This window comes from Pteropus medius, unplaced genomic scaffold, assembly GCF_902729225.1.
Source record: "Pteropus medius unplaced genomic scaffold, Ma_sr-lr_union100, whole genome shotgun sequence".
In the NCBI taxonomy this organism is placed as follows: Eukaryota; Metazoa; Chordata; class Mammalia; order Chiroptera; family Pteropodidae; genus Pteropus; species Pteropus medius.
Window position 1 is genome coordinate 973,071 of NW_024351648.1, and position 26,007 is coordinate 999,077.

General features: G+C 41.5%; 1 protein-coding gene across 4 annotated transcripts in view; it reads left to right on the plus strand.

Moving 5' to 3' along the window:
• Window positions 1-26,007, plus strand: part of MCTP2 (multiple C2 and transmembrane domain containing 2) — a 161,682-nt gene that overhangs the window by 9,840 nt on the left and 125,835 nt on the right. For 2 of the 4 annotated variants that reach the window (XM_039844054.1, XM_039844058.1), the window contains one exon: window positions 22,282-22,819. In XM_039844054.1, the coding sequence (XP_039699988.1) occupies window positions 22,349-22,819 (471 nt within the window). In that variant the 5' untranslated portion in view covers window positions 22,282-22,348. Of the gene's footprint in view, window positions 1-1,929; window positions 2,274-22,281; window positions 22,820-26,007 lie in introns of those variants that run through there. The other 2 variants (XM_039844055.1, XM_039844056.1) reach the window with 2 other exon arrangements.

Consider the following 26,007-nt stretch of genomic DNA (forward strand, 5'->3'; position numbering starts at 1 on the left):
CCTCCTGGAACTCACTGAAGGACCTGTGGCTGCACTTTTTGGGACTGGATACTGTGAAGCAGGAAATTAGATGGCAGAGACTGAGGGGCACAGTGACATAACGGTCAAGAGAATGGAGTTTGTGCTGCTGGACCTGAACCTTGGCTCGGCTTCATCTTAACTGTGCGACACACTGGGCAAGTGACTTGAGCTTTCCATGCCACCAGTGAGATGAGGCCTCAAAACGCACCTACCCAGTAAGGTTATGAGGATTAAATGACAACGGACTGCTCGGTGCATCTCATGCCACGTGAAGGAGTAGATGCCGCAGAGGCTGCCGCTTTTGCAAAATTGACGGCAGGGAGGCTCATTTTGCTTTTAATGAGCTATAAGGTGTCGCGTTTGCCTATTGGAATAGAACCCGATGATTGCTTTATATTTAAAAATGCATTTGCGGTATCTTAGCTCAGTGGGAAGACTTGTTCCGATGGTCGTAATCACGTCGAGCCTTTTCTCAGCCGATGGTCTGTGAAAATGAGCTGCAGAGCGCATGGCATGAGAGACTATGGAAAACTGGGAAAGTTCATTTGGGAATTGTCGATTTAGGCTGCTGTATGGTGCTGTCCACGTCACTGAGCTGTCGGTGGCACCGATGGAATCTGAGTGGTGGGAAAACATCAGTATATGACCTTTTTAAAAGATAGGTGGTTTTAATATGGATACTAGCGTCCTTTACTTTTTCATCTGAGAGATGCTGCCTTACGGAATGTGTTAGAGATGCGAATGTGTGCTGACTACTTTCCGATTGTGAGTAACCACTTTGGGTATTTTCAGACAACAAGTTCTTTGTGCTGGGCAAAATTTTTTGAACGCTTCACTGACAGTTCTAGAAATATATTCTTCAAATAAACCATTATTTTGTATGGGTGAAGGAAATATCCATTGATCTATATTTTAAAAGTATTTTCTTAACTCACAGGCAAGGAAAGACCGTGTGTGTGTCATTTTAATTTATTTGCAGCGATTGCTCATTCAGACATTTGGATCAGTTTAGAGGTGATCGAATGCACGCAAATCAATTCTTCATTCTTGGAGGCCTCGCCTATTGCCCTTTCTTGATCCTGACATGCTGGAGGAGGGACACCAGCTCCTCCCAGGACCCTCAGGATTCAATGGAATTCACATGTCGATGGGGAGAGAGGAAAGGGATGGTCTGTGGACTTTTGTGGTCATGCCCGGTTCTAGGATCCTTCAGTTCTCGGTCCATAGAGGGATCAGTTACGTGTCTTTACCTGTGGTGGGGGTCAAGGGCTTCATTGTCAACTTGTTGACTATGATTTTGTAAAGGCTTAGATAAGAGAAGTGGTTTGTTTTCTTAGGAAAGGATTAGGTAACACCTGAGGGAAGCTAAAGTATGCTCAGTCCTCACCATGGTCACACCCAGGCCTCTATTGAGGGTGTGTCAGGACTCATGGTCACTGCTAATTTAATGCTCTGCATCCGGTGCATGAAGCTGTTCACACACCTTATCATGGAGCAATAAATGTATTACCCAACACTATTTAATTAATAATTAAACATTTATTAAAGAGCTTAACTGTGACACTTTTTAGGTTGACAGAATTTACTGGTCTCTAGGCAGGCTTGGAGTTCTGGTAAATACTTCATCATGACAGTAGTGGAAGGAATTGGCCTCTGAATTCATTCATTCATTCATTCATTCATACATTCATCCCATCAAAACTTAATTGCAATGTGCCAGATATTCTTCTAAGTTCTAAGATGCAGATCTGAATAATGAATGCGTTCCCATGTCCTCAGAGGACTTAGTTTTTGTAGGGGGTGGGAAGTGAATTGGGGAGGTGAAAAGAGATTATGGTACAGAAGTGCCACTTCATGCCAGAGGGTCAGAGCTCGGATTGGGGTCAGGGTCAGGGTCAGGGTCAGGGTTAGAGTGAGGGCTTAGGGTGAGGCTTCATCTGGGACCTGAAAGAGCCAGGTGTTTGATCTGTGGGGAGAACGGATTATATAACTAACAGCCCTGAACCAAAAAAGGGACAAAATCACTAGACCTTCACCCCAAACGTTTGCTGCACCTCTTTTCTTCCCCTTCAGGGGCTGCAGCCTTCTCCTGCACTCAGGCATGACTGTCGTCCCTGGCGAGACTGAACGTCCCGGAAGTGATGGCCTCTCCCAGGTGACGCCTTCCTCTTTGCACAAAACCCGAGTCCACTGAACTTCGCCCCTAACAGGAGCTCCCTCTGTGTTTACTTCTCAATTACAGGGCCAGTTAGGTGAGTCTAGAGCTTGCTCTAACTTCCCTTTCCTTCCTGAAACATGCATAATCTCACTTGATGCTTTTAGCTTTCTGCAGATGACACACTAGCTTGTCATATTCTCACACCGTCGAGATGCTGTCCAGCTGTCCCGCTGTGTCAGGACGCCTGTTGGAAATGAGGGCTCCTTCTTTCAGACTGACTGTTTTCAACTATGGATTATCTTTAGCTTTTTAAAAATCATGTGTGAAGCTTGAATCGTTTTGTGTATTTATGGAAAAGGAGTAAACGCAACCGATGAGGCTTTGCAAGGGTGCAGGTGTCTTACCAAGAACCTTCGTGCTCCGTCTGTGGTGGAAACCCTGCCACAGTAGCCTGAGCAGTTTCTCTGTATTTCTTGTTGATTAATTCTATGGACAGAACAGTACAACTCAGCTCCTTCAAAACAGAAAGAAGTGGTTATACAGAACTTCGTAGGAAAGCAGAAATTTACTAGGTAAAATATAGAACTCAAACTTAAATGCTAGCTAAGCACCTGTGTTGTGTGGACAGAGGCTTGTAAAGGCCAGTCTCCCTCTGGAAACTTCTGTACAGAGACCATAAACATGAGAATAGTTTATTGAAAATGAGTAGGAATTATAGCAACTTAATAATAAAATAGGTTAAATAGATGTCTGTCATGATTCCCTGACACATGTCTGTACCATGTGAATGAAGTGACTGCATTCATTGTTAAGAATTTATTTTTAGAATATTCTAAAACTGTGTACATGGATTTTTCGACACTGGCTGTTGGACAAGGCCTAATTAGCTCTGTCATGTTTTTGAGCTGCCAAGGCCTCTATGGTGGATCGTTTTAAGGAACACCTTAGAATACTCGTGGTCCTTCAGCAGGACCTGTGTTTTGAGATCAGTGCCCAGGTAGAGATGGCAAATACCTGGCACAAAGCCACAGCTCTTCTTCTAATTCTCAGAGCAGGTACTCATGCCGATGACATGGCGTTTCCCACTGAGCCTCAGAATCCTTGGCAATAATAGTTCTTCAGGCAGCTGCCATATTGCTCTGAGCTGGCCATCAGCAGTCGAGCTGTCATCCAAGATTATTTTGGACTGAATTCTTCCTTTCTTCTGGGGTAGAACACACACAAACACACACAGGCACGAAATATCACTACACACATTACTTTTGTTTTTATGTGTACCTATTACATAAACAGCATTACGTCAATATTAAGAATAAAGTTATAGAAAATTAGAAAGAAAGCAAATATTCTGTGCCTTGAAAAAAAAACTAGCCATTACAAGTTTTTCCGTGTTCCCTTCCAGTCTAATCCACACATATATATCATTTTACAGAACAGCAAACATAGTTTAGATACTATTTTGTAGTTTGTGTGTTTTCCATTTAAAATTATATCATCTCATTTTCTAGGTGGCCACATAGCATCAAAAAATTAAATTTTAATGGCTACATTAATGAAGATTAGTGGTTTCTATTTCTGTTCATGGGTTGTATCTACAAATACAACGTTAAAATAGGATGAGTTCTATACTAAATTCACTAGGCTTGTAGTGCATTTGTGTTTTACGTGAACTTGATTGTCACCTTGTGCAAACTGTGCAAGATGTTCTATTTGTCACCTGCGATCCTGGAGTAATTTAAAATTTCACGTCGCGAGCATGTATTGGGAGTTTGTATAGAAGCCTGTGGACCGTGTATTTTTGTATGGATTTTCTTTAATATACTCTAAATCTAAAAACACATTAAAGCAAACCAGTGGGTTCTCCAAAGAACTAACCCTATGGAGTAACCTTCAAAACAAATTTAGCTGAGCAGATTTATGCCCTACTATGGGGACTGAGTGTTGTGCAGTTTTCCTTTTACTAGCTCAGCGAGGGTCTTTCTGTCTCGTTTGTATTAAATGACATGAGCTTTGCGAGGTGGAGTCACTCAGAGAAACATCACGAAATCAGAAAACAATTATAGAAGAGTGGCTGAAATAACACATTTCGATTCGTATGCTTATTTATGGAATTCAGCATGAAGGGACTAAGATAGCAAAATCGACAGCATAGCCCAGCAACTTTAGTGCAGAAATGATCTGTTCTGGGAAAAAACGCTGTCTCTGTTATTTCATCTAATGTGAGTTGGTATTGAGTATTTATAGAGTGAGAGGCAGTGTGTCCTCATAGTCAAGTTTTAGCAAATATCCAAATGAGAACAATACTTTGGTATTAATAGAACGACAATAAGAGGCTTTGGAAAATTATTTGAAAATAGTGGCCCTTGGATGACTTTCGTTTGACTGACGGTGTATAGAAGTGTGGACATTTCACATAGACATTCGGGCTGGGAGAATCTCTTGAAAAATCAGGACAGCCCCTGACGACAGTGAGGAGGGGCCTTTGCTCGGGGAATCCGTGTCCTCTCTAGCCCGCCTCAGCCTTCACCACAGTCCGTCCCGCTTCAGCCTGGCTGTGCTCTTGTGGCTTCTTCTCTGGCACCGGGGTCACCCGAGGTTTTGACCCTGCAATAGCAACTTATGTCTTATTTTACCTAATGCATCCTCTTACAAGGAGGTATCACTTTATATAGATTGATATATTCACTCCAACTTGGCTTAAAAATTAATTTCATAACTTATTTTTAATTTTTTTAGAAAAATTGGGGTCAAATGTACATAACATAAAATCTGCCATTTTAACCATTTCTGAGTGGTGTTTAAGTACGTTCACATTACCGAGCAGCTGTCACCACCATCCATCTTCAGAACTGTGTTTATCTTGCAAAACCGAGACTCTATGCCAACTAAACACCCACTTCTCAGCCTCCCCTCTGCCCAGCCTCTGACGACCACCGTTCTGCTTTCTGTCTCTATGAATATGACTGCGAAGGGTACTTCATATAAGTGGTATCATATAGTATTTATCTTTTTGTGACTGGCTTATTTCAGTTCGCATAATGTCTGCAAGGTTCATCCACGGGATAGCGTGTGTCAGAATTTCTTTCCTTTAAGGCTGATTGATATTCTGTTGTATTTATATACTGTGTTTTAACTATTCATCCACGGATGGACACTTAGGTTGCTTCTACTTTTCGGCTATTGAGAATAATGCTAGTATGAATATAGGTGTTCAAATACCTCTTTTGAGTCCCTGCTTTCACTTCTTTTGGATATATATACCCAGAAGTGGAATTGCTGGAACACGTGGCAATTCTTTGTTTAATATTTTGCGGAGCCATCATGCTGTTTTCCATAACGACTGCACAAATTTTCATTTCCACCCCACCAACGGTATACAAGGGTTCCAATTTCTCTAGATCCTCGCCAGCACTTGTTATTATTATTTTTAAATAGCGACCATCCTAAAGGGTGTCAGGTGTTACCTCGTGGTTTTGATTCACATTTTCCTAATGATTAATGACGTCGAATACAATTTTTTAAGAAAGTTTACTGCAGGTACAAGACAGAGTTTTGACTTGTTAAAAAAAATTACCCGGAGAGTGGAAAGAGCTGGATTCTGCCCATGTATCTGTTCTGATGAGCCACGTGACTTTCAGTTCCACTTAACAGATGCCACTTAGGCCTCCACTAAGGGCTGACCACTGCACTGGGTGCCGCTGAGAAGAGACATATAAACCACGATTTTTTTGATTCCTGTCTCTGATTTAGTTTTCTTGTTTCTGAAAGTAAAAAAGCTTAAATCTTTTCCAATTCTAAAATTTTAAACCTGTAATCTAATGTAAGTGTAACCCATAGTCTCTTCGCACTAGGTAGCCTTACCTGCCATCAAAATAAGATATGAAAACTATACTATACAGGGGAAAAGGCAATTGTGAGATTTTTTTGAGGGCTCTATGATTAAAATATGACTCATATGTGTTTACAACTTGATTTTAAAAATTTAACTTATCTTAATCAAATCAAAGTATTTATTGTATCTTCACTGGCATAAGATTACATAATATCTCTCTCCTCTTCACAGCAGAGCTTCTTAAAAGGGTGTCCCTTGTCACATCTTGTTTTCATGCTTCCCCAGCTCTCTGCGTTCTGGCTTCTGTGTCTACTGCCCTCCCAATAGCCCAAAACAGTGGATGCGTCTCAGCCTTCCTCGGCCGACTTCTCCGGAGTATCTGAAATGGTTGCTCACTCCGTCTTCGAAGCTCCTTCCTCTCTTGGTGTCCTTGATCCTGCTCGCTTTTCTTCCCCAGCTCCCCTGAGACTCCCTGGGCCATCTTTAGTTCTCATTATGAGTTCTCTTTAATTTCAGCTGCCACTAAAAGTTCGTGATCCCCGTGGTTCTCTCCCTCACCCTATCTTCTTTTCACTGTGCAACCTGGGAAGGGGAGAGGCTGCCTATCCTCCTCATTTCCCTCCCAGACCTAGTTCCTAAACTCTCAGCCCGGATATCCAGTCGAACCATAGTCTGCCTCAGCTTTGACAACCTCTGAGTCCTTCCAACTGAACGTTTTCAACACGGCATTCATCTCGCCGTCTGCAAGCGGCTTTCGCCCTTATTTCTCTGTGTCCGTTGGTGGTTCCGCTGGATTCCCTGCTGCCCATCTGGAAACGTAGACACCGGCCTTTGCCTCACCTTACCCTCCTAACACATATCGTCACTAGATTGCATAATTCAGCTTCCCCGTCAGTCCCCTCATCTCCATCCTAATGGCTGTTTCCTTGGTCTAGGGCCTCGCCATGACGGGTTGATGCATCTCCTATGTGCTCCGTTAGCATCTCGCAGATCACATCGCCCTGTATTGGGATTGCTTTCTTGCCTCTCTCCTGCTGAAGTCTGCGTGCCTCAGAAGAATGAATGGCATGCATACTATTCCTGGAGCTAATGCCTCCTGGAAAAAATCATGGCTTCATCACTGTTGCACTCCAGTATTTTTTAGCCCATAAAAACATGAGCGGTACAAAAGGCCTTTGACTTTCCATGTCACAGATTTAATTCTATTGCACTATTTGTACAATCGTAACCATTAAAGTCCAAAGATGGAAAATGAGAGTTTTCTCAGTAGTTTGAAAAAAAAAAAAAATCAGGTGATATTATAGCTCCCTGATGGGTTGAGACCAACATCTGCTTACAGTGTGGGTTCTTTATGCTCTGGAGCACACTGTTTACTTCCGCCCTCAGTGACTCCAGTTTTGAACTGTATAAATCAGGGTCGCACACGTGTGCACAGAGGTGGGGGGCAGCAGGCGGCGGCATGACGATGCTTCTGATACCGTGATGGCGGATCTGTGACAGCAAATGCTTTTTCTTTAGAGTATTTGGGCGTTCATGTAGTTACATTCTCACTGCTTTTGCTAATTATGGCTGATATTTCATCGGATATTTAAATCCCATCACTTTTTAATTCGCCTCTGTAATCTGCTGTACTCTTTCCCACCCTAATGCACCAATAATTGTAATGTCATCCACAATGTCCATTCGAGTCTTTAAAAGTCTTATTTTAACAGTATGACTGCTTTATCCAGAATCAAGGTTTGGTGATCCACAGTCATGGATGGCAATGTAGCTTAAGGTAGAAGCACGGGTTTTGTGGTTAGAGAGAAGCCAGTTTGGGTCCTGGCGCTGCCACTTACTAGCTGACAAGTTGCTTAATATTTCATTCCGATTTTTGATTTCTTTTTGTATTTCATTGGAGTCATTTTACCCACCTCTATTGTGGTCATGAGGATTCACAAAAGTCTTGGACAACAAGTAGTGCAATACTTGCCCATTATCATTGCATTATAAAGGGTCATTTATTTATCACCCCCACACTAATTACCCACTTGGTTTGGAAATTTGACAAATGTGGCCAATGTGTGTTTTTTTGAAGTAATTATTTCATATGAGGATAAAATCGAGATGAACACAACTCAACTATAGAAATGTTATGAAAACACAGATTTCATATTTGCATAAATACTAAGTTGTCGATATTATTTTTGAATGAATGAATTTAAGCTGTCATACTTGTCCATTAATTTGTCATTGACCACAACCTTAGGTAATTGATGTCTTTATTTAGAAACTAATGACTTAACCATGAAGAATTTTCCAACTCTGTTGCATTGCTTGCAATTTAAACAGTGTCACTGCTTTATTTCTCTAAAGTGTGAAATTTTCAAATGGATTTAATCTGCCATTTTTATAAAAGATATATTATGCTTAGGAAAAGCCAACGACTGTGAAGCCAGGCTCGGCAAAGCTGGGATTTATGGAAACACAACTTTTTTAAGTCGCCTGTCGGGAGATCAAATATGCGTTTCCTCTTTTTTCTAAAGACAACATTCAGTAGATAACATTGACTAATAAAACAGTCCTTCGCATTTTGATCTTAGTTATACCCTCATTTTCCTGGTGAGACGATCAGTCTTGTCAAGAATGTTGGCAGAAATGATTTCAAATATGTCTTTTGGGAAGACTACTAACTTTCAAGTTTGGTCACCAGGTACTTTGGAGACCTAAGAGAGATACGGGATTATAAGTTTTCTTTAGGTTTGTTACTATTTGTAATAGAAGGTTTTCTTCTGTACAACTCAGATCTTTGGTGTGAATAATCAGTTAGATATAGATATAGATGGCTGGAAAGTTAACTGTTAATTTTTTTTTTTTTAAGCAGTTGGTCATAGCACTTATAACACCATCTGATATAATAATGCTTTGATAGTAATTTATTTGTACCTAATTTCCCTGACAGTGATACATCTCACTTAGATAAGACTTCCAAGAACATATGTGTAATACGGCAAAGGGAGAGTGTACCCCTGAGGAATCCTGGGGTGTTTCTGTAGGAGGGGTGAGGGGAGGGCTCTGGGCTCATGCTGGGTGGTTTTAAGGGAGAATCAGGGGAAGCTGGGCCCAGCTCTGGGCTCTGGCCTGAAACCAGGGCAGTTTAACAGTTGGGCAGCCCAGTAATCTTTGTTCAGGAGGCAGGAGGAACGAAGTAGACTTTGGGGAGCTGGCATGCAAGAAATAATCACCCAACAGCAGGCGTATTAGTTGTTTAGCAGCCACGGTGTGACCTTGGGGGAAAGTTTTCTGTTGACCTTGCAGCTGGTCTGATCTCTGTTAAGGATATCATTCTGAATTTTAGCAGGATGAATTTTCTTTTCTCAAACGTCTCATGAAGATGCTTGTCTGTTCCTCTTGGTCCTGTTCTAGCGTCCAGGACGATTCTTGACATAGGGTGGGAATAAAATACACCCTTGCCCCATGTCCATTGAAAGAGTAACAGCTTTGATTGATGACATACTTAACTTCGTCCTGGCTGTTTCCCTACACACGGTGGGGCTCCTTTCACGTGGAAATGCAAGTCCCAGGACATGCTTGCACAAACGTTCATGGCTTTGTTTAGATCAGGAGGCCATTATAATGTCCCTACTGAATGGCAGGAAGGCAGACTGTCTCAGGGATTGGTGTCTTTTCTGTGAGTGTGATTTTCAGTGAAGTAAAGGACCTTTTGAAAAGAAGTATAGCTTTCTCTTGTTCTTATTTTCTGTGTGGATGCAATAGGCAGTGGATAATGTAAGATGTGGTGTAGGGCTTGTTATATACAGCAGTGCTGTAGATCCACTTTATTGAAATAGGAATAGGTAAAAAGCTAAAAATGAAAAAGCATTTTTCATTTCTTTCTCTTAGCTGGTTTTACTCTTCTGACTCTTGCTTCGTTGGGGACACATTCTCCACAGCAGCCCGTGTGGCCCTTAAAACATATAACAAGTCAGATGCAACCTTCGGCTCCCTATCCCTCCCACTGCCATGACTTCCCAGCTCCCTTAAAATCTAAAGTCTTGGCTGCTCCCAGCGCCTTCTCTGATGCTGTCTCTTCCCACTGCCCTTTAGATCCTGCAGGTCTGGCTGTGCTGACCTCTGCTGTTCCTAGGATACAGGGAGGATGCTTCTGGCTGGGGGGCTCTGCATAGAATCCTCTTACCCAAACACCTAATGTTTCTACTTCCTGCCACTTAGGTGTCTTCTCGTGTGTCACCTCTTTCTCTGTGAAGTGGCTCCATCTCCCCCTCCACACTTACATACCCCGACCAGAACACGAGCGTCAAGAGAGCAGCTTCCCTGTCCAATTTGGCCACTGAATTGAATATATAAGAGGTCAGGTCAGCCTTGGAAAGCTGATCCTAGGAGTCTATTAGAAAGAGGAACTTTCAGAGTTTACGATTAATCAGGCCAAATTCAACCTAGCTCTCATACATTTTGCATCTGCAACAGCGCTGTATAATCAATCACTCCAAAGACCTGAGCATTACAAAGAAAACTCATGTTATTTTTGGAAACATGGCCATTTAAAGAATGTTTATGGTCATTGCTGCATATTGAGTTTTCATCGGTCTCCAATCTCATGAGCCTTTCTTTTCCTTCTGTGTTATTTATGATGTCACAGCTAAATCAAGGCTGCAGGTCACCAGATAAATGGTTTTATTTTAATGTTGTGAGTTTGAATCTCTGCTCTCGTTATGAGTGATTCTTCTCTCAAAGGAGATGCAAATCTTTTTTCCTACCTTTGCCTCATCACCTGGGTGCACAGACAGGCATCTGTGTCCACTGTCGAAAATGCAAATTATATGAATGGGCTGGAGGAAGCAAACGGAATCAGTGCATAATATAGTTTGTAAACGTTAGACTAAAACTGGAGACAAATGAGATCATTTCTCGAAATTAATGCCTAACGAATTCCCCAAGAGAAACAGCCTTTAGCCGAGGTGACAGTGGTATTTACTGAAAACTCTATTTAAGTCACACTTGCATTTTTTTTAACAGGCACGTTGCCCGTTTCAGCTTGTCTGATTTGTATTGTGTTCGTTACCTGATACTTCTTTTTGAAAGAAGAGACACAGTTCTGAAAATAGTCATTGCCCAAAGGGGGAAAACAAATTCTTTTCTTAGTATTGCCAGTCATTTTTTTCCCCCCAACAGATTAAAGGATTTAATCACTCAGGTGCTCTAGAAATGCTCTCTCCATTTTTTTTTTTAAATAATACATCCTATCAGCAGATACTTTTGAGCAGGCACACCCAAAGTAAGTTTACATACTTACTTCTAAATTATGCATATGTACCGTGGTACTGATATTACATATATTATTAAACATACGCAGAAATAGAAATTAAAAGGACGCCTCTGAATGGAAGTTCCAGTATTTTCTTCATATGCCCTGGGGCTCTCCTGGACTGTGCTTGGGGCACGTGCAGTCCACTCTGGGGATGCCTCCCTCCCCACCAGCCTAGAGCACGTCCCAGCTTTGCAAGATCTCACTAAAAATGCACCATGAAAAGGTGCCCAAACTGCACAGGAAGGCTGGAAGGAGAATCATTGGCTAACGTCCCAAAAGAAGCCCACTGAACAGTTCATCCTTCACCTGCAGAGCGGAGCGGAGCAGAGCGCCTGTGCAGGTGCTGCTCAGGTGTTGGGGGTCGCTGGGGCGTCTCGCTAACTGTTCTGTTACTTCAGTGGTTACTGCTGCTGCTTCGGTCTCATCCAACATTTCAGTATGCGGAAGCTTCCGAAAATGGAAAGGTTTTTTTTTTTTTAAATTTGGTAGCAAACTCTGACTTGAACTCTTACAAAACTAGTTGGTCTGTTTATCCCATTTAATGTGAATCTTGACACATTTGATTATGGGATGCTGACGCAAACACTGTTTAGGTCGTTATGTATTATATAATACTTCCTTTTTAAAACCTTAGGTTCTGAATTTCAAAACAGACCTGGCGCACGTAGGTCATGTAAGGGGAGGTAAACTGTGCTGCTTTTACTTGAACTTTGAAGCTTGAACCGCACCGGGGCTTGGGTCCCTGCCAGAAGTCCATTTTGTAAAGGAGGCTATTTTTTGACGGTCCTGCTTGGCTAGAAGGCCTTGCTGTGTACACAGAACCAGCTGAGCCGCATTTGAAAAGAATCATGTGAAGACTGCAGCTTTAATTTGTGTTTCTCATGTGCACGTTTGTAGGTGTGTGCGCATGTGTCTGTGTGTGTGCATGTGTGCACGTTTCCTAGTCTGTTATTTTAAACTCCTAACATGAACTGTTGCTTTTGGGGGATGACCAGGAAATTGCTGGTTAGCATAGTGGCCGAGCATCATTTATCAAGATCCACGGTCTATAAAGTCACTCTTAATTTTAACTTCACTCTGCAAGTTAAATCCAACAAGACTGCAAGATTTATGGAAGTCATAGCTGCAGTGTTTATATGTTCCATTTAGTGCGCATTTAAAATATTTATTGCTTCTCAAAGGATATATAAAAAGGTTTGTACTATATTACTTTAGTTGCAAGATGAATTGGGTATATGACTCCTCTATGGGAAAAAAATCTAGATTATTATTTCTTCTTTGTAGTAGTACAAAATGGACTCCTGACTTCAATCTTCGTGACCGTCAGCCTGTTTATTAAACAGGGCAGGACACAGTATAAATTTGGATTTTTGGCTGAGCACTCTGTTTATACTTAAAGAGAGGTTTTTAAGACGGGGGTTGGTACATAAGCCCACAAATGTAAGCTATTAATTCACTTCAGTTATCCACATTCAACTTTCCTTTTATTTTCCTTAAGGATTTTATTATGCGCCATTAACAAAAGTAAAGTCCCCCCAAAAGAGTTAAGGGAAAGAATCAAGGTGAAAGTGTCTCAAGCAGGAAAAGGCGAATCTGAGGTGACGTTAGGGTAAATGAGGTCACAGACAGGAAACTCTCAGCTGGCTCTTGAGTTCTAACCAGTCGCAGGAAAGAAAGGCCCGATTCTCACTGTCTTTTGGATAAAAGCAACTGCTTAGGAAGTGAGCAGCTATTTTTAGAACTGAGTAATTTTTTTCTTATTTCTTCCTGGGGTACCTCGATGGCCATTAGCGCTGATTTATAACTTGTCTCTGTGGCTTGTGTCTGTCATTCAGCTTGGAATCTTGGAGCTCGTGTGTGATCTCATTGAACTTTAGATCTCCAGTTAGCCACGAGGCACTAACTCTGCTTCTGACCAGGTGACTGTCAAAACGCTCGTCTCTACAAGAGCCGTGTGTTTGCTCTTCTTCCGATTTGGTCAGGGATCACATGCACACAAGTGCAGAAAAAGGCATCAGGAATTCTCTACAAATAGTGAAAGCATAAGCGAGACGGGTAAAGGAACCGAGTCTAGTGTGGCTCGTTTAAGGGGACACATGGACTTGGAGGACATTGTAGCTGGGGCCCTAAAGCCATAGTCTCCATCTTTTGGTTCATGTGCCTCTATTTTTAAACATTGTAAAACACATACCCTATTTGTATGTGTTTGTATGTGTTTGTATGTGTGTATTTATTTAACCTGGGACTCGTGTATACATAGTTCAGAGCTAATGTGATATGTACATTTTAATTCACACAAACGAGACATTGCAAAGGAAGGATGACTGTTGTAAAAGCAGATTGTGGAGATAGTTGCATAACCCAGAAAATTTACTAAGTATTGTTCAGTTATACACTTAGAATGGGTCGATTTTATGTTAGTAAATTATGCCTTAATAATGTTTAAAAAGGAAGGATGAAATGGAGATGAAATTAGCAGTATATAAACATTTACAACCTTGTAAGTATTAAAACCTTTTGCTCTCACCCAATTCATTAATAAATAAATACTCATTTTTTATTAAGACCAATGGGATTAAACATGTCATCATTAACATTTTTAATCAATTGATTTAAAAAAGCTCATTCTAGGAGTGTAATTACCACTTTTGTCCGTTTTTCATTATTAGGATTATCTTTAGTTCATAGTTTCTTTGCAAGGATCTCTTTCAGTTAAACTAGATAACATCCTTAAATCTCTTTAGCCAGACATGCAGGCACACACACATACGTGTGCTCATGTATAGACGCGCGCACACACGCTCCACACTCTCTCAGTGTGCAGCACACCTGGATGATTGTGAGAGGGCGTGGCTTGTAATCCCCTGCTCTGTGCTAGGGAACGTCCATTTTGCCCTCAGAGCAGCTGAAAACGGCTCGTGATTGGCTGGTGAATGGATTAGGTGAGGGGACCACTTTCCTTCTCTTCCCTTTCCGAGCTTTGTGTTTCTTCATGAGCACCTTTCACTATGGGAACCGCTCGCGTACATTTTGTGACCTACTTGTATTTTTGTTGTTATAATTTATTTTTTATCTGTCTCCTCTGCCGGGATGTGTGCTCCCTGAGTTCAGGGACTTTGTTTTATCCATGTGGCATTACCAGCACTTGGACTAATTCTTGGCACAGAGTCTTGGCTCAGTAGATATTATCGAATGGGCGAATCGATCTGTGTATTAGATTTAGCAACAATTACTTTCAGCTTTAAAATAAAGGTAAATATATGTAGACGTTCTGTTATTTAGCTCCTGCCCACACTGAGGTGCTCACACCCAGCTTCGGACACCACTGCCTGTGGGTGGGAGGGATGTGAGTGGCAGAGAAGGACATGGAAGGTGTGGAGTCAGTGAAGGCCCAGGGCCACGGTGGGCGTTCCACTGAGGGACCAGACTCCCTCTTCCGGCGTCTGACGTGTGAGTCAGACCCACCTTTCCAGTCTTTCCTTCTGCAAGAGAAGGAATGAAAATGCTTAATTAGAAAATGAAATAGGTAAATGTAATACCTCATTCAGAACAATGTAAGGCATTTTTGAAATATTGTGCAAAAGGGGCTGCTGGTAATGTTCGAAGGATTCGTAAGATTTGAAGAGTGGCATTGTGACATGTGACTTTTTCCACACTGGCAGGATTCAGGTGGATTATGTCATTTCGATTTGTTTTGAAGTACTGCTTTGTGACCTAATTGGAATCCAGTTGATTCAGTTTGTTTGTGCGTTTGTTTGTTTAATTTAAAGATTAGGCTTAATGTACATAGACTAAAATTTACATAGACTAAAATTTACCCTTTTTAGGTATATAGCTGTCTGAGTTTGGGAGACATGGACAGTCCTATAATGACCACCACAGTCATGATATAGAAAGTTTTCATCACCCATCTGAAGTCCCCTTGTCCTCCTTTGTAGTTAATCTCCTCCCCCTGCCCCTAGCAATCACCGATCTTATTTCCGCTCATATAGTTTTTCCTTTTCCAGAATGTCATAAAAGATGGTATCACGCAGTATACATAGCCTTTTGCATTTGGCTTCTTTCATTTAGCATAATGCTTTTATATTCATCGATGCCGGTTTGTGTATTAGAACTTCATTCCTTTTTTATGGCTGAGTAGTATTCCATTGCATGTAGTGCCTCATCGTTAAAACCCATTCACTAGCTAATGGAAAGTTGGGTTGTCTTAAGTTTTTGACGACATCGAAGAAGATTTTTATAAACATTCGTGTACAGGTGATTGCGTAGACATCTGTTTTAATTTCTTTTGAGTAAATTCCAATGGTGGGATTGATGGGCCTAGCGGCAATTATATGTTTCATTGTATAGGAAACTTTCAAACTGTTTCCCTAAGTGCCCGTACGGTTTCCATCACTGTCGCTGTTTGTGGGAGCTCCGGCTGCTCCGCATTTGTGCCGGCAGCTCGCGTCATCAGTTTTTTTGAAAAGCGTTGTTTTAGTTCTGAGGATAATGGTATGCATGTGACCTTACTTTCATTTTCCTCTTTTTAAACTGTAAATTTTGCCGTCATCACTTCCCTTTGCCTTGAGGAAGTCTCTGCACCCCGCTCTCCCCTTCACTGGCTCCGTTTGTGTAGACTGTAGAATTGACACCTTATGAAATACTGTCATCAGTTCTGTTTCCGCATATTTATAGTATGTGTTAGACGTCGCCTTGCTCTCCATTGAATCCTTACCATTAGATTATAAGTGTCTTGTGGGCAGTTTTTGTGCCACTCTGATGAGAATCGGTGGTCACTCAGGTAACAACTCAGCATTAATTGCTTTTTAGGGTATAAGAGAATAGAGTCAGCCCTGAGAAAATATTTATTATTATTATTTAAGGCTCTTATTCATAATTTTTTTCATATCCGTATCATTTTTAAAATTTTATTTTATTATTTCAAGGATACAGTACCGTAATGTTTTTGTATATAAGATGTTCTTGGTAGCTTTTTAGGACTTAAGAGAAGCACGTTTGCCAGTTTTCAGTTCTGATTGGGGATTAATCAGTGGGACTCTGCAATTAACATTATTGTTTAAGCTATTAGTATGAGGACTTTTTAATTGCTCCAGCTACGTTACTGTCATCTCTTAGAATCGAATGCTATTTCTAAAGCATCCACTGAAAGGTCTCCTATTAAAGCAGTTAGGCTTAGCTGGGCTTGATTTCAGATTCTGCCCATTTTTTAAGCTCTCTTCAAATTCAATTGTAAGCATAATTAATGTTTTAAGCAGATAATAATATAGATGTATCCCTAGAACTTTGGTTATCTGACTCGTATCTTTTCAGTGATTTCATTATAAAGATTTGGGCTTGATTTCAAATTTCACTAATTTTCAAGTTCTGATCAAACTCAGTTGTAAGCATAATTAATATCTTAGGCCGATAATAACATAAATTTATCCCTACAACTTTGAGTATCTTGAGTCAGATCTTTTCAACGATTGCCTTATAAGGACTTACTGAAAACTGATGTTTTGATATTAACTTTCAGTGTTTCTTATGTAAGCAGTCTCGTGAATATAGCAGCTTTTATGTGGATCGAGTTTATCAGGCTCACATGCATATGATTATGCACTGCTCTGTACAATTTCATAGTATTTCATGTTAGTTTTTCCTCCAAGCACATTTAATATACCTAAAATTCTAAAGAAGATCTTCTCACCTGAGTGTTTTCCACAGAGCCCATTATATTCCAAGTCCACAGGTAATATTGCTCTCAGGGCTCAGCTCTGCCTGAAGAATATTGTTGTTCTCTGGCCTGGACAATTCTGTTCCAACTCGTATGTTTGATAGTGATATTGTTTAGAGTTTAAACAAGAAGGGGTGTCCAAAACAAATGGTTTCAACAGAGAAAATAGTCCAACTTGAAAGTATTTCACTCATCCGTCCATCTTTCTTACAAATGCTGGTCCAGTCTCCCGCTTTCTGCCATCAGGATAAAACAAGGGAGACAAAGCAACGTGGCGGGCTGGGCACGAACTGCACTAGTGGTTCCAGCTGGTGGAGGTAGTGTCCCCGTTGGGGACTTTCGAAAATGCATAGGACGCTTTCAGTTGTCACATTGACAAGAGACATTGCTAGCGTTTGGAAGTGGGTGCTGGGGTTGATAACTACCCTCCTACAATGCATAGGATGAACAAGTTGCATTTTCCTCATCTGTAAAGTTGGGTAAGAATACATATTGTATGAGACCAGTTTGGACATTGCTGATGATGTATGTGAAGCAGTGGACACAGGGCCGGATGCATAGTAGGGACTGGTAAAGAATCATTGGCATACCTGTCAACCCTTCAGTGACTTCCCAGTCCACTCAGAGTTAAATCCAGAGTCCACTCAGAGTTAAATCCAGAGTCCACACAGTGGCCTGCGGGGACCTGTCTGGGCTGACCTCCTGCTCCGTCCGAACTCATCTCCAGCCAGCCTTTCTCCTGGCTCCGCTCCAAGCACGCTGGCCTGCTTGCTGTCTCTCGGCCCTCCCGAGAGATGGGCCCTACCCTGGACCTTCTACACTTCACCTGGCTTCCGTGTGGATGGCGCTACCCCGACATGCACCGCTTGCCTGTCTCCCTCACTTCCTTCCGTTCCCTGCTCCCCTTGTCCGAGGGGGCTTTCCTGATGCCCAGTAGAAAAATGGCAGCCTGGTTCTCCGCAGCCACCCCTTCCCCTCAGCTCTTGCTCTTTTCCTTTCTATCACCCAGTATATTAAAGTTTTTTTTTTCTTCTTCTTCTTCTGGTCTGTCTCTTCCAACCGATTCTCCCATCACTATTAATTGAGGAAAGCATGGTCCCTTTATTTTGATATGAGACTGCCTTCATGGTATAATGATGTGATTATCTTTGAGTATGTGTTTTGAAATTGGTCGCAGATCTGCAGAGGTCATCAATAAAATTAGCAATAGCGTGTTAGAATTGTTGCGGTTTCCTGTCTGCTTGGAGGAGGTGTAATTATTCTTTAGTTGGATAATAGGTGTTTGCTGCTCTGTTGATATAGGCATGGACTTGGGAAATGCTTCGAAAGGTTATGTTATAAAAGAAATCACTGGCTTGGCATTCTAGAAGTTATAAACTATGGTGCTTATTTAAAAGATAGGTATTTTTATGTAAAATTTCCTTCGTGCTTTGGCAGGTGCAGCCATTTCTCTGAAAGATTTTTCTTTGTGTTATCAAAAACATGTCTTAATTTAGTGGCTTATGGATACACACAACCGTGCATGCTCTGTTTCATACCAGAAATGCTGTAGGGAGATACGTATAAGGTTTCCTTTGTTCTAAACTAACATTTGTTTTTAGCCTAACCTTTTGATAACATTTACTATCCCAAAATAGTTTCTGCAGTCTGCAGTAACTCAAGTGGCGTAAGCATTTTACTGGACGTTAGCATCTCCCCCTCGAAATATCCCTCTGCCTGTGATATCCTGAAGACACTTGGGAGGTTCTGTTTCCGCAGGTAATTTCTAGATAAAGAAACCTTGAGATGCGCTGATGGTTTGAGGCAGGACATCTGAGGTTGTTTTCTAATGCAGGAACTGATTAAGAGCTCTCTTTGTGGCCTGGTGAGGGGCCATTAAGCACAATTATGTGAAGAAGTGAATTACCTTCTTACACTTGGTGTGTCCTGGGAAGGCTGTGCAATTGTTTATTGCACAGTGCTTGACTTTCAAAACTTGGGTCTGTGGTTGCATGGCAGATAATAAATATTCTGATAAAAGAGTCAAGAAAAGTGTGGTGTGTGTGTGTGCGTGGGGGGGAGTGGCAAGTGATGAGTAGCAGTTCAGTCAACAAATAATTATTGATTGAACACTGTCGCCAGAGAAGCTGTGCCATTATCTGTGCTTTTCCCTTCCTTCCAAACCTATTCCCCTTATGCCACCAAAACAAATCATACCAAGATTACCAATAATCTGTAAGGCATCACATGGATGCTTTCAGGGCTGGAGGAGACTAACCTGCAGTCAGCACTGATGTTCTTGACCACTTCCTCTATAAAACGCCCTTCCTCTGTCTTCTCTGTTCTGAGTTCTGTTTGTCATAGGTGATACCACACTTCCCCTCCCCCATCCCTCTTGCTGCTGCTGTTGTGTTTTTTTGTGTGTTTTTTTTAAATTCTCCTTTGCAAGTTTATCCTGCTTGAACAGACTGTGAAGTGCTGGAGTTCCTTAAGGCTCATTCCATCTTTTCATCTTATACTTTTTCTTGGCAATCCCACCCATATCTATGCCTCCAGTTAGCATCTGAATGCCAGTCTCTCTCAAGTCTGTCTCTAAACCTGACCCCTCTCTTAGCTTCACTAGCACGTGCCCAGCTGCAAACTTGGCTTCTCCACCCGAACTTCTCAAACACAAAGAAGCCCACGCTGAGCTTAGAATATCCCTTGGACTCCAGACCTCGGAGTGAATGGCCCTTGTACTCTTTTATCAGGCTGGACTCAACTATGACATTCTCCAATCTTATTCCCTTTATTGGATTCTGTAAACTCAACATCATTACCGTTTCTCCGTGTCTGTCCTCTTTTCTTTACTGATAGAAAAAGAATCAGAAGAACATAAGTGTCAATAACACAGTCAACCAACTTCAACTAAATGACTTCTGTAGAACCCTTCAACTGCATAATCAACCGTAAACTGTGCCGTAGAGAAAGCCTCCAACTGTAAAGGAATGAAAACATAGAAATTTTTTTTCTGACTTAATCCTTACGAATTAAGTTAGAAGTCAAAATACAAAGGTAACTAGACCATCTTATATATTTTAGAAAGTAAGCACTATACTTCTAAAAAAAAAATCCCATGTGCCATAGAAGAATTCAAAATGGAACTTAGAAAATATTTTTAATTGAATTTTAATGAAAATATGAAATATCAAAAGTTCTAGGATTAAACTAACTCAATGCTTAGAGGGGAATTTATAGCATTAGGTGCATAAATAAGAAAATAATATAGTCTGAAAATCAATATATAATTTTCCATGTAAAAATTTTTTAAAAAGATTAGCCAGTCAAACCCAAAGAGTATAGAAAGAAAGAAATAGTAAAAAAATAAGCATATAAGTCAATAAATAAAATCAACAGAGAAAAAGTTTTAAGAAAGATTAGTAAACTGATAAACCCCTTGCAAAATGAATCAGGAAGATAAGAGATACAAACTATTACCAATATACTGTTACATGTTGACTTGGAAACCCTGATCGGTGCAGAAAAAAAAATAGGTGTTTTGGAGAAGATGAAACAAAACTGTCCTTATTTGAAAATAATTTAGAAATCTACACTGAAAACCAAAATTAATTATAATTCAGAGACAAATCATTAGAGTTAATAAATGAATTCAACAAGATAGTTGGAATTAAAATTCATGCATAAAAAAGTTAATTTCTGTACACTAGGAATTCACAATGAAAATATAAGAAATATATTAATAACCATACAGCTGGGAGATACCTGGGAAATAATTTAGCACAATATGTCGTTTCTGTTACAAGAACACCTAAAGATACCCAGGTGCACACATTCTTCTCCCAGTCTGTCAGGGTGCTGACTAATCATGTCGAATGTCATTGGCCTTTATCATTTTCCATAAGCATACACCATCAGATTTTCACTTTTATTAAATTTAGTTTAGATTTTTCTCTCCCGCCTCCCCATTTTAACAGGATGTGGTATGAAATTTTCTTTCTACTGGTGAGAAAAAAAAATACTTTGATGGTTAACTAAAATGATATCTCAGAAATGACATCTTCTGTCTAATAATAAGTACCTGCCGCACTGTCGTTTGAGTTGATATTGTGATTGCGAAAACAAGGCCTTTTCGTCACATTTGCACTGAGGGAGGACTCTGAGAAACACCACATGAGTCTGTGTCACTGACTGATTCCAATACACATAGTAATGACTTAGGTCGCTGTCATTCTCAGAACCGCTTTCCTTCGTTGTGTTTCTTATGCAGATAGTGATTGTGGTCCAGGTTCAAAAAGAACCTCTGGGCCTGGCATTCAAAAGATCTGTTCTTTTTCCATTTGGCCATTTGCTAGCAGGCAGCCGGGGAGGATGTCTCGGTTAAAACCGTGATAAATGAAACTTCCATTAGACTCCTTGGCTTGCGGCCATTTCCTGTAAAGGCTTGTCCTGCTCTTAGTGGTCTGAAGAAGCAGAAAGCTTATTTTCTTCCAATAAATGAAAGCTGAAGTTTAGCAGGTAGAGCCTCATAGGTGTCTTGTTTTGTGAAGAGACTGAGCTTCTAGCACCGATGGCTTGTGGAACCGGGGTTAGGGTTGAACTCGTAGGCCTTTGGACATCTATGAACTTATATTATGCTGGGAAATGGAACAAATACGTTTAAGTTTGTTTTTAAATATCTTCTGGGGTGAGGAACACTGAATGTATTTTAATTCTCAGATAGTTGAGTTTATCTCACAAGTCTTCTCTTCAAACTTAACTGTTTCTTGGACTTATTCTCTCAAGTTTCTTTTATTCTGAATGATGCACTGTTGACTGGAGGGGTGACATTTCCAAGCATCAAAGAGACCACAGTTCAACAGTATGTTGGGTTTATGAGCACGTCTAAGAACGCTTTTTGGGGGAGCACACATATTATTGTATTTATAAGTTTATAGTTTGTATACCTGGCTCTGTGCAGCTTACACACATGAGGGAATTATGGTCAGAATGTTTTTGCAAAATTTATTAAAAGAGGTCTGGTTCCCAGAAAAATGGAATAAAACCACTCTATCCCTTATTCCCCGATAAACACAAATATGAAATCTACATAAAATGCTAGGCCAAGTTCCTTAAATAAGCGTTTCCTGATATTTGTAGACATAACTATCAGGTGTTTCAATTGTGATCCTTTGATGGAAACTATGATTTCGAGTCACGTTTCCCACTTCGATGGGTTCTGATGCCACAGGGAAGCCTCACGTTCTGTCGTCTCATGCTCTGTGTCCTAGGACTCCCTGAAGTTTTCTGCAGAGACGCACTCTTTCGCAGAGTGACTTCCGGGGTCTTCATGCAGCCATGGATCTGGATAAACCATCTGTCTGGGGCTCATTCAAGCAGAGGACCCGGCCTTTGTTTCTCAACCTGGGCAAGAAGAAGGTGAAAAAGAACCCAGACAAAGCCCTGGATGTACGGGGAAGGCATCACCACCTGGATCGGCGCCTCAGCCTCTCCGTCCCTGACCTGCTGGAGGCCAAGGCCATGGCCCCCGAGGGCCGGCCTTACTCAGGGCCGCAGTCGTCCTACACCTCGGTGCCCAGCAGCCTGTCCACGGCAGGGATCTTCCCCAAGAGCAGCAGCAGCTCCCTGAAGCAGTCTGAAGAAGACCTGGACTGGAGCCAGGAGGAAGCGGGCCGCCTCCACGTGCCGGACACAGACTCCGAGGAGCCCTTCGTGTCCCCCGCCGAGGACAGGAGGGCTTCCAGCAATGGCGTGTATGATCTGCTCCCGCAGAGGCCCCGCCGAGACGAGGTGCTGGAAGAGCCAGAGGTGAGACCGGGCTGGGCACTTTGTTCCTCTTTGTTTTTCTTTCTTTTTTAAGTGCATTGAGTGCCTTTGGAAAATTTGGTTAGGAGTTATTTTCGTGGTTAGCTTGGATGGAGAGAATGTCATTTATGAGAATTTAAATTAAGGTAGTATTGATTGCACCCAGTGTTCCCATTAGTTTTGGGGTTGACCTCTATGTATTTAAAAACTATTACAAATAACCTTTCTAGGAGACTTCAAGGCATTAAAAGCCCTATTGGATGGGTTTTCCTTTTTCCATCTGCTGGCAAAGAAATCAAGAGCATAACTTTTCCTCTGAATTGGCTTAAGTATGTGTCTGTCTCTCTGTTTCTATATCTCTCTGCACTATGGCCCAGGCCTACCATAGGCAAAAATTTATATTTCTAGTTCTAAGAAATGTATGGACGTGTGTCTCCTTTTGACTGCCAAAGACTTTGAATTTCCTCTTACTTCAGATGTACGTGCGTGTGTGTGCACACTTAGCTGTGGGCGGCTTTCACTTGCATTCTCTAAAAAAAAAAAAAAAAAAAAAAATTAAAAGCCCAAAAGGAAAGGAAAAAACAAATTTTAGTGTAATCTGCGGATTTTATTAACAAAGCATTAATATTTCTGTAAAAAACAGCCAAATATAATTATGAGACAAATCTTGTATATCTAGAAAGAGATTAATTTAAATTCAATCGCCAGATTGTGATTTGATGATCTATTTAATCATATTTTTTAAAAAAATTTTCTACATCAATGAAGTAGGTTGCAGTGTTGAGGAAACGGGTTAATTTTTCTGTGTTCCAGGTTAGAGTGATCATTGCATAGAACACTGGTTATTCAACTGAGATTTTTGGTTTTAGTTTTAGAATCGAAGCCTATTAAATATGTCATATATTTCAGTTTTATTGGGGCATGGGATTGAGGAGGATGTGGTCAGATTCTTTTGGAAGCATTATTATGTCGAAACAAAACTACCCATTAAATGACTACCTGTTTTTTTCCCATTACCATTGATATTTATGAGATTCTTTTTGTAACAATTTTATGATTTTTTACTGCACTTATAAATTTGAAATATAGATTTTTACTAATCAAAATAGAAGTTAAGTGAATTATTAACTAGTTTAGTATGAAGGAGGTAATATGTTAAATAATGAATGGAAGGTTAATCTTTACTTCTTATTACTTATGAACTAATGAGAAAAAAAATGGGTGGACTTCTTGGCTTTGATATACTGACCATCTCAAGTTAGACGAATTTGTTTTAAGTCAGTGCTATTAAACTCTTTTAGCATTTCAACAGCTTGGGCCGAATATAAATATTTGAATGTCTGTTCTAACAAAGGCACCATAAAGGTTAAGATTGGAAATAGAGATGGATGAGAGAGACCCTGCCTTGGAGCTGTGATCTGGTGGGAGACAGCTTTGCGCAGCACTGAATGTAGCAGAAGAGGCCAACAGATTGGGAGCTGTCTGTGCAAAACATCCAAACCTTGTCTCCTGGTAGATAGAGGGGATCAGTGCGTGGGGTATGAGGCAGTGTCCAAGCTGGCACGGAGAGGTAGGAGTTGACAGGTGAGGGGATTTGGCGGGACAGTTGACGGGGAGGGGGTGAGCACTCGGGGGCTTTCCGCAGCGATGGAGGTCTGGAGAGGTGGGCTGTGCCGAGGGGCTGGCTGGTCAGTGACGGCAGATGGATGCGCGTAGTGGTTATTTTCTCTTCTCCAGGCTAAATGCAGAAAAGGCTGGAATAAGCAGAGTTCTGTAAGGATAGGTTATTCTGGGTAATTTTATTTTTCCTTTTAAATTGGCCATTTTTTCCTTAAAAAAAAAAAACCTTCTTTTTTTGCAAAAGAGCTTTTTGCTTCACTTTTCCTGCCCTAGGAAGGACAAGATAGAGATTAAGACTGATTCTTCATGTGCCACTTGAGGGTCATTTATCCGCTTGGTGGCCTTTTTGCAAAGGATGGAGGGACTGGGCTGTAGCTAATTAGACTCATAGGCTCACTTGGGGTCCCTTGCATTGTTCTGCCCGCCCCTTCCTTCCTGTCCTCTTCCCCCACTCCCTGCTGTGTGGGGCGGGACGATCTGCACTGTTCGGCCCCTCCCACTACCTGAGAATCCAGTCTATCAGGTGGCACAGAAGGTGGTCACTCCCTTGCTTATCTTCTCCACTAGGCTATGTCAATTTGGGGGGCGGGAAGCTGGGGAAGTCACCTCTAAGGACAGTCACACCTTTGCCAAGTACTCTTGGTGTAACTTACTTTGTGTGCAGCTTCCTAGAGGGATAGGTAGGGGAAGCGGTGCCCGTGGTCCAGGGCACCACTGGGGTTTGTCTCACCTGTTTTGTGCCCAGTGCTGACTTGATTTCTGGCTGAGCCTGCAGCCGTGAGATCTGACCCCAAATATCAATAGCGTCTGAATGTTCTAGTCGCTTTCCAGTCCTGCCAGTGCCAGCAAAAGAAGCGAAGTGTTGACTTACAGTGACGGGGAAATGGAACAATGAGGCAAAGAAGAAAACTAGAGCTGAGGGAAGGGGAAGAAGGACAGTGACATCGCAGAGGCCAGCGGTGCCTGGAAGTCAGTGCGCGCGCTCGAACCAGCCGTAAAATCAAAATGCGATAAAGTAGCTTTGGAGTGAAGAATATGTTGGTAGAAGAGGATGCGTCAGACTCTCCTGAGCCCGGGTTCCCGTCACACTGATTTTCTCACAAAAACCCTGTCTCAGCTTCGGTTGACAGAATTCTCTGTCCCCCTGATACAGACCATCATTTCTTGGCAGCATCACCTAGTTGCTGCTAGTTGCTCAAGCAAAACTCCTGTGCATAGTGTTAGACTGTTTTACTTTTCTCACTTTTCATGTTCTATGAGATCTTTGTTTATTCATTTGACATCAGCCTCCTCCCTTATCCACTTCATTCCTCTCTTACCAAAACTCTCAGGTCCTTCAACCCAGCTGAAACCTTCCTTCTCTTCGGTGCTTTTCCCGATTCTCCGATGAGTGTAATCACCCCCACCCTCATCTGCATGACAGCAGTACTATTGCTTTCTGTAGAAATCCGTAGAGGGAGAAAGGGACAGAAACAGGTAGAGGAGACAGAGAAGGCAGATTGTTGGGGGGCAAGGGCGTCCCTGGGAGAGTCGCCAGGCTTCAACATAGATATTAACTGTCTGGCTCTGAA